Source organism: Rhinopithecus roxellana, chromosome 19 (assembly GCF_007565055.1).
Source record: "Rhinopithecus roxellana isolate Shanxi Qingling chromosome 19, ASM756505v1, whole genome shotgun sequence".
In the NCBI taxonomy this organism is placed as follows: Eukaryota; Metazoa; Chordata; class Mammalia; order Primates; family Cercopithecidae; genus Rhinopithecus; species Rhinopithecus roxellana.
The window spans coordinates 57,077,660-57,087,106 of record NC_044567.1 but is presented as its reverse complement, the minus strand read 5'-3'; the positions used below and the strand labels follow the sequence as shown (position 1 = coordinate 57,087,106).

Here is a 9,447-nt window from a genome sequence, read left to right as displayed (position 1 = left end):
AAGCTCCGCCTCCAGGCTGATGCCATTCTCCTGCCTCAGCCTCCCGAGTAGCTGGGACTACAGGCGCCCGCCACCTCGCCCGGCTATCTTTTGTATTTTTTAGTAGAGACGGGGTTTCACCGTGTTAGCCAGGATGGTCTCGATCTCCTGACCTCATGATCCGCCCATGTCGGCCTCCCAAAGTGCTGGGATTACAGGCTTGAGCCACCGTGCCCGGCCAATAGCTGCCTTGTATTTGGCATCTGTCAACACATCCAAAGCTTTGTATGTTGGGAGTTGAAAGCTTAGGTATTCTCCCAAATAAATTAATGTCCCCTATCACCACCCACCCAGCAGATCCATCCCACTTTGTTGTTGTTTGAGATAGAATTTCGCTCTTGTTGCCCAGGCTGGAGTGCAATAGCGTGATCTCGGCTCACCACAACCTCCACTTCCCAGGTTCAAGCAATTCTCCTACCTCAGCCTCCTAAGTAGCTGGGATTACAGGCATGCACCACCATGCCCGGCTAATTTTTTTGTATTTTTGATAGAGAAGGGGTTTTCTCCATGTTGGTCAGGCTGGTCTCCAACTCCCAACCTCAGGTGATCCACTCGCCTTGGCCTCCCAAAGTGCTGGGATTACAGGCATGAGCCACTGCGCCCGGCCTCTATCCTACTTTTTAGGAGAGTAACAACTCACCGACTTCACTCGGTGACCAATGCCCATGATCAGTTTCCCTTCCTTCTTCATCTTGTTCACAAACTCCATGGGGATAATGCCACTGTCAAAGGCTTTACTGAACATCTTGGCAGCTGCATCCAAGGCACCCCCAACCGATCCCCCTGCAGGAGAAACAAGTGCATGTTGCCTTGAGCTTTAAGAGTTTCCTTCAGCTGGGCAAACCAACCCAGTGTGTTCTGAATGGGCCTGAACACTGGGTTTTACACTCAGGGGCTCCTTCTAGGGCCCTGCTGTGGCAAAGCAGCATGAGGCCAAGGCCCAGTGTCCCCACTGTTTACCTCCCAGGATGACAGTACTTACGATGGTGAGCAGCCCCGAGGTGAGGCTGGAGACCAGGTCTTTCCCAGCTCGCGCACAAATGATGGTGTTGTGGGCTCCAGAGACAGCTGGCCCATGATCAGCTGTTACCATCAGACACATCTCAATGAACTGGCAAGAGTACTTAGGCAACCTGGAAGCCGGGGGAATGAAAGCCAGGAGATGGTCCACAAGACCACGCTCGTACTTTCTCCCATCTCTCTAAACAAGTCATTCAAATCCAAGATGGGTAACTGCCAATCCAAGTCTAATACTACCACACAACTCTCAGGCAAAACCTCCTGATTCTTTTCTTTAGACAGAGTCTCATTCTGTCGCCCAGGCTGGAGTGCAGTAGTACAATCTTGGCTCACTGCAACCTCCACCTCCTAGGTTCAAGCAATTTGCCTGCCTCAACCTCCTAAGAAGCTGGGACTACAGGTATGCACCACTGTGCCAGTCTAATTTTAGTATTTTTAGTAGAGATAAGATTTTGCTATGTTGGCCAGGCTGGTCTTGAACTCCTGGCCTCAAGTGATCTGCCCACCTTGGCCTCCCAAAGTGCTGGGATTACATACAGGCATGAGCCACCATGCCCGGCCCCAAATACTGTTTGTAAAATAGAGTTTGAAACCAGAGTTTTTTTTTTTTTTTTTTTTTTTGAGACGGAGTCTCACTCTGTCCCCCAGGCTGGAGTGCAGTGGCGGGATCTCAGCTCACTGCAAGCTCCGCCTCCCGGGTTTACGCCATTCTCCTGCCTCAGCCTCCCATGTAGCTGGGACTACAGGCGCCCGCCACCTCGCCCAGCTAGTTTTTTGTATTTTTTAGTAGAGACGGGGTTTCACCGTGTTAGCCAGGATAGTCTCGATCTCCTGACCTCGTGATCCGCCCGTCTCAGCCTCCCAAAGTGCTGGGATTACAGGCTTGAGCCACCGAGCCTGGCCTCTTTTCTTTTTTTTTGAGATGGAGTATTTTTGCTCTTGTTGCCCAGGCTGGAGTGCAATGGCGCGATCTTGGTTCACTGCAACCTCCACCTCCTAGGTTCAAGTGATTCTCCTGCCTCAGTCTCCTTGAGTAGCTGGGATTACAGGCATGCACCACCATGCCCAGCTAATTTTTTTTTTTTTTTTTTTTTGAGACGGAGTCTCGCTGTGTCTCCCAGACTGGAGTGCAGTGGCGCGGTCTCAGCTCACTGCAAGCTCCACCTCCCGGGTTCATGCCATTCTCCTGCCTCAACCTCCCAAGTAGCTGGGACTACAGGTGCCCACCACCATGCCCGGCTAACTTTTTGTATTTTTAGTAGAGATGGGGTTTCACCGTGTTAGCCAGGATGGTCTCGATCTCCTGACCTTGTGATCCACCCGCCTCGGCCTCCCCAAGTTCTGGGATTACAGGCGTGAGCCACCACGCCCGGCCCATGCCCAGCTAATTTTTTGTATTTTTAGTAGAGACAGGGTTTCACCATGTTGGCCAGGCTGGTCTTGAACTCCTGACCTCAGGTGATCCACCCACCTCGGCCTCCCAAAGTATTGGGATGACAGGCGTGAGCCACCACGCCTGGCCCATAAGGTACTCTCTATCTGTTCAGCAGTGTCATGAGGCCCACACTCCTTAGGCCACCACATTTTCCAGTTCTCTCCTGCCTAACCTCTATCTTGCTGTCAAGAGTTCTGCATTTGGCCAGGTGCAGTGGCTCATAGCTTAAGTGTCCTTCCTCTGCCCTTTCAATTGACCCGTGGCCCCAAAGATTGACCTTGGACACACTCCCCAGGCCTGTCCACTCCCACTCCTTTGTCGGGGGAAAATCATTAACTCTGAGCTGCAGGGCCCTGTCATCTTCTGCCCTCCATGCTCACCTTTTCTGGAACCAGAGGAGGCCAAGGACCCCGCCAATGCCCATCTCTTCCTTGAAGACCTCAGTGATGGCATGCCCGCGTAGATGAGCTCCTGTCCTCGCTCATCACAGATGCTGGTCATGAATGAGGCAGGTTTGCGGATCAAACCAAGCTCCTGGGCAGAGATGGGGCAGAGGGAAGCAGGGCCCTGGTGACCACCGCAGATTCTTCCAGGACTGCCCCACTGTGTGTACTCTCAGAACCAAAGTGCCCCAGGAATGTCTTAAACTCTGGCAGCAAAGTAACAACTCTCAGACGAAGTTTTCCCAAGAAAGAAGTGCAAAAGCCCTTTCATTAATCATTTTGGGCATAGAAAACAGGAGGACCCATGGTACCACTTGGCATCAGCACTGTCAGCACTATCTCTATCCTTCTCTGAGCATTTGCTGGGCTAGAAAATAACCTAAGCAGTTTATATCCATTGCTTCATTTCTGGAGGGGGACCAGGGTCTCTCTGTTGCCCAGGCTGGAGTACACTGGTGCGATCATAGCTCACTTCAGCCTCAAACTCCTAGCTAGGCTCAAACGATCCTCCTGCCTCTGCCTCCTAGTAGCTGAGGCAACAAGGCATGCACTGCCACACCTGGCTAATTTAATTTTTTTTTTTTTTAGAGATAGGGTCTTGCTATGTTGTCCAGGCTGGTCTTAAACTCTTGGGCTCAAGCAATTCTCCCACCTCAGCCTCCCCAAGTCCCTGGGATTATAGGTGTGAGACACAGTCCATTGCTTCATTTTTTTTTTTTTTTTTGAGACAGAGTCTTGCTGTGTCGCCCGGGCTGGAGTGTAATGGTGCTATCTCAGCTCACTGCAACCTCTGCCTCCCGGGTTCAAGCAATTCTCCTGTCTCAGCCTCCCGAGTAGCTGGGATTACAGAAGTCCGCCACTGCGCCTGGCTAATTTTTGTATTTTTTTCAGTAGAGATGGGGTTTCACCATGTTGGCCAGGCTGGTCTCGAATTCTTGACCTCAGGTGATCCGCCCACCCCAGCCTCCCAAAGTGGTGGGATTACAGGCATGAGCCACTGCACCCAGCACTTTTTTTTTTTTTAATTAGAGACAGGGTCTTACTCTGTAACCCAGGATGGAGTGCAGTGGCACAGTCATGGCTAACTTCAGCCTTCAACTCTGGTCTCAAGCAATCCTCTCACCTTGGCCTCCAAAAGTGTCAACTTGACTGGATTGAGGGATACAAAGTATTGATCCTGGGTGTGTCTGTGTAGGTGTTGCCAAAAGACATTAACATTTGAGTCAGTGGGCTGGGGAAGGCAGACCCACCCTTAATGTGGTGAGCACAATCTAATCAGCTTCCAGAGAATATAAAGCAGCCAGAAAAACATGAAGAAGAGAGATGGGCTTAGCCTCCCAGCCTACATCGTTCTCCTGTGCTGGACGCTTCCTGCCCTCGAACATCAGACTCCAAGTTCTTCAGTTTGGGGACTCGGACTGGCTCTCCTTGCTCCTCAGCTTACAGACAGCCTATTGTGGTACCTTGTGATCATGTGAGTTAATACCTAATAAACTCTCCTTTATATATATATCCTATTAGTTCTGTCCCTCTATGAGATCCCCGACTAATACAGAAGGCCTGGTTTCCAAGAGTCATAAACTCTCCTTTATATATATATATATCCTATTAGTTCTGTCCCTTTAAGAGATCCCCGACTAATACGGAAGGCCTGGTTTCCAAGAGTTCGAGGCAAATCAATGTGAAACCCACCACCACAGACCCACAGATCTCTCTTGTTCACCCTGTTAGGGACATTCAAGGCACCTACCCTGGCCCAGGAGTAGTCCATAGGCACGGTTGGGGGCGGCACCTCCTGGGCAGGTACAATGACTCCGTTGGCCACAAGATCTTCGTACACAGACCTGGGAGGCAGGAGAAAAAACACATCCACGTGGATTTTTTTATTTTGGGCTTCTGTAAGACATCCCAAGAATGCTCTATCTAACCCAAACACTGTAGGTTTCTTAGTTTACTCTCACCTGCTGAATTCTGAGAACTAAATGAAAACAAGTTCTAGCCAAGACCGCACCTGCCCCTCTGCTCCCTACTACCTCACGTCCCAGTCTCTGGATGGCAAGGAAGGACAGAGCTGGGAGTCCAGACAGGTTTAAGAGGTAGAAATGGGTAGAGATCAGAGGGTATCTAATAACTCTCTATTGATCATAGGTAACACTCTCTAAACATTTTCATGCGGAGCGCTCATCTGTGGCTGCCGCCTCCCAGCCAAATAGGTAGGCTCAGAAACTCAACACGTTTTAACACCAGCCTAGACCTACTGCTTCCACAAACTAAATAAAACAAAAGGAAAGCCAAAGAGAAACAGAATTTTGAACCATCCATACAGCTGCGCTAGACACCAAGAGGGACCAGGAATATGGGATGTCCCTGTGTGGGAGAGGCTGTTGTCTCAGGAGGGATTTGGAAAGGAGGGGGAGGCCGGCATCCTCCCCAAGGTCCACTTACTGGATGATCTCTCCAAGCTCATCAAAGCTCCGGGGCACAAACACTCCTACTTCCTTCAAAGCCTGGTTCTTGGCTACTGCAGTTTCAGAAGCCTGGTTGGCACAAGCTCCAGCATGGCCAAACTGGACCTGGAAAGCAAAGGAAAGTAGCTTTACTGCTAAGCCCCCAAGAGTGAACAAAGAATTCCCAGGGAAATGCCAGCACTGGTCATAGGCTGGCACTGTGCTAAACACTTTACATGAATCACTTCATTTAATGCCAGCAATGGTGAGGCTGGCACTGTGCTAAACACTTTACATGAATCACTTCATTTAAGCCTCAAGCAAGGTCACTGAATAGGTACAACAGATGATTTCCATTTTACAGACGAGGAAACTGAAGTACAGAGAAGTTCAGAAGCTTTCTCAGGGTCACACAGCTAATGTGCATGGAAGTCAGGATACAAAGACTGGCAGCCCAACCCCAGAATCATCTTCCTTTTTTTTTTTTACCCTTACCTTCTTTTTGTTTTGTTTTAAGATGAAGTCTTGCCCTTGTCACCCAGGCTGGAGTGCAATGGCGTGATTTCAGCTCACTGCAACCTTTGCCTCCTGGGTGCCAGCGATTCTCCTGCCTCAGCCACCCATGTAGCTGGGATTATAGGCGCCTGCCACCACGCCCAGCTAATTTTTGTAGTTTTAGTAGAGATGGGTTTTCGCCATGTTGGCCAGGCTGGTCTCGAACTCCTAACCTCAGGTGATCCACCGGCCTCGGCCTCCCAAAGTGCTGGGATTACAGGTGTGAACCACCACGCCTGCCCCCCCACCCTTTTTTTTAAGTGACAGGGTCTCACTCTGTCATACAGGCAGAAATAAAGTGATGCAGTCACGGTTCACTGGCACCTTGGCCTCCTTGGGCTCAGGTAATCCTCCCACCTCAACCTTCTCAATAGCTGGGACTACAGAGATGTGCCTGGGAGGCTGAGGTTGCAGTGAGCCAAGATTGTGCCACTGCACTCCAGCCAGGGTGATAAGAGCAAGACTCCATCTCAAAAAAAAAAAAAAAAAAAGAAGCACTAAGTAAGTGGTGACTGCGTCTTTGTTTTTTCTTTTCTTTTTTTTTTTTTTTCGAGACAGGGTCTCACTCTAGTTACCCAGGCTGGAATGCAGTGGCGCTATCTTGGCTCACTGCAGCTTCAACCTCCCGGGCTCAGGTGATTCTCCACCTACTCCCATGTAGCTGGAACTACAGGCGTATGCCATCACAGGCGTAGGCCTGGCTACAAGTTTTTTGTATTTTTAGTAGAGACGGGGTTTCGCCATGTTGTCCAGGCTGGTCTCCAACTCCTGGACTCAAGCAATCCACCCACCTCAGCCTCCCAAGCTGCTGGGATTACAGGCGTGAGCCAGCACGCCCAGCGTTGACTGTGCCTTTAACCAAGCGATGGAGGAAATTAACACACAAGACATCTGATGCAAAGCCTTGTCTTAGGATGGGGTGCAGAGGGTAATCATAGTACTACCTAACCTGTTTACATAACACTATGTTCAGGCACTTTTCTAAGAGTTTTACTCATTCAATCTCAGTAGCTATGATCGTTTCCTATAAAAAAGGAAATGGGAGCACAGATGGGTAAAGTGATTTATCCCAGGTCACATAGGTAGTATGTGGTAGCACTTGAACCTAGGCAACCTGGCCTCAGCCTGTGCTCTTCACCATGCAAATAGAACAAAAAGGTGAAAAGGTTAGGAACTGCTGCTCTGTAAGCAAAGGTTGAAAGACACCTTAAAGCATGGGTTCCCAATGCGTTCTTTGTAGGATTTAATCTGTATCCACAGATGGGTGGGAAGGAGAAGAGATTCTATATTCAGAAACCCTGGGTTTAAGGAAGTTAAGTTTCTTTAACTCTGGATTTCTCAAAACTAAAACCAAAATTTCTAAAAGGGAGATGAATTATTTAAAAACCAAAACTAAAGGGCCAGGCGTGGTGGCTCATGCCTGTAATCCCAGCACTATGGGAGGCCGAGACAGGTGGATCACGAGGTCAGGAGATCGAGACCATCCTGGCTAACACGGTGAAACCCCATCTCTACTAAAAGAATACAAAAAAATTAGCTGAGTGTGGTGGTGGGCGCCTGTAGTCCCAACTACTCCGGAGGCTGAGACAGCAGAATGGCATGAACCCGGGAGGCGGAGCCTGCAGTGAGCCAGATTGCACCACTGCACTACAACCTGGGTGACAGAGCAAGACTCCGTCTCAGAAAAAAAAAACAACAACCAAAAAACCAAAAAAAAACCTAAACTAATTCAAGGACCCATCCCACCCATGGGGCGATGAGTGCCGGCCAGATACTGAAATGTGAGGTGCTCACCCTCTTAGAAGTGTCCTGATCACGGTGGGGATGCGGAGGTGGGTTGGAAAGGTGGAGGGGCGGGTAATGCGAAGCAAGCCAGGAGAAACAATGGGGAGGCTGATTGATTTTTGGTTGTTGGGTGAGTATGGAGTTGGGAGAGAGCACTCAAGAAGAAAGAGAATCGGCTGGGTGAGGTAACTCACGGCTGTAATCCCAGCACTTTGGGAAGCCGAGGCAGGTGGATCACCTGAAGTCAGGAGTTCAAGACCAGCCTGGCCAACATGGTGAAACCCTGTCTCTACCAAAAATACAAAAGTTAGCCGGGCGTGGTGGCAGGCGCCTGTAATTCCAGCTACTTGGGAGGCTGAAGCAAGGGAATCACTTGAACCAGGGAGGCAGAGGTTGCAGTGAGCCGAGATCGTACCACTGCACTCTAGCCTGGGCGACAGAGTGAGACTCTGTCTCAAAAAATAAATTAAATAAATAAATAAATAAATAAAGGAGAATCAGGGACAGCTTCATGGAATAAGTGGACTGACAAGGCATGGAAAGGAACAGTTTCTAAGACCTATGCACGCCAGACCTTTACAATTACTTTCTCATTTAAGTCATACAACAACCTTGCAGCATCCTCATTTTACAGCTCAGGAAACAGTTACCAAGAGGCTAAATGACTTGCCCAGGTCTACCAATATCTGATTTTAAAGATCTGATCTCGGCTCACTGCATCCTCCGCCTCCCGGGTTCAAGCCATTCTCCTGCCTCAGCCTCCCGAGTAGCTGGCATTATATGCACCAGCCACCACGTCTGGCTACACAGATCTGCCAAGGTCTGATTTTAAAGCCTGTGCAAGCAGAGCTCACCCTGGAGGGATGGGCAGGATGATTCTGGACCTCTCCTTCCCTTTTACTTACTTGGGAAAAAAAATAAAAATAACCCCCCCACACACACACACAGTTTGTACAAAATGGATATTGTAAGCATTTACTGAACTCTGCCCCTTCTTACAGGTAATGTATCTTAAACTCTTTCTGTATCAACATATCAAGTTCCACCTCCTTCTTTGCATGCCTGCCCCGTTTTCCATTAGTTTGTGGATATGCCATGCTGACAGTACCCTCCTGGTAAGCATGTAAGTTGTTTCCAGGCCAGGCACGGTGGCTCACGCCTGTAATCCCAGCACTTTGGGAGGACAAGGCAGGCAGATCACAAGGTCAGGAGTTCGAGACCAGCCTGACCAACAAGGTAAAACCCCATCTCTACTGAAAATACAAAAATTAGCTGGGTATGGTGGCATGCGCCTGTAATCCCAGCTACTCAGGAGGCTGAGGCAGGAGAATCACTTGAACCCAGGAGGCAGAGGTTGCAGTGAGCCGAGATCACACCATTGCACTCCAGCCTGGGCGACAGAGTGAGACTCTGTCTCAAAAAAAAAAAAAAAAAGTTGTTTCCAGTTTTTACCGTTATGATACTGCAGAGTATTATTGTACACATACTTTGAAACACTCTGCATGTATACCCATGGAGTAAATCTGCAAAAGTGGAATTACTCACTCAAAGGAGACACGCACTTGACAACTGGACAAATACTGCCACTCTGAGGTGGGCAGGAATCTGAAGGGGAAAAACATGCATTCTAGGAAGAGTGACAATAGCTTACCGGTAGGAAAACTTTAGGGTTAAGGATTCTCATGATTGCAGGAAGCCTTGAAGGCTTTACCTTTTTATATAC

At 49.2% G+C, this 9,447-nt stretch overlaps 1 protein-coding gene across 1 annotated transcript in view; it reads right to left on the bottom strand.

Annotated features, from left to right (window-relative positions):
• Positions 1-652: 652 nt before the first annotated feature.
• The window catches only part of LOC115894939 (ATP-citrate synthase-like), a 34,107-nt gene continuing 25,312 nt past the window's right edge, over positions 653-9,447 (bottom strand). Inside the window, 7 exon segments of the mRNA XM_030924103.1 lie at positions 653-813; positions 816-822; positions 1,022-1,172; positions 2,875-2,941; positions 2,944-3,028; positions 4,688-4,781; positions 5,383-5,510. Coding sequence (XP_030779963.1) covers positions 653-813; positions 816-822; positions 1,022-1,172; positions 2,875-2,941; positions 2,944-3,028; positions 4,688-4,781; positions 5,383-5,510 — 693 coding nt within the window.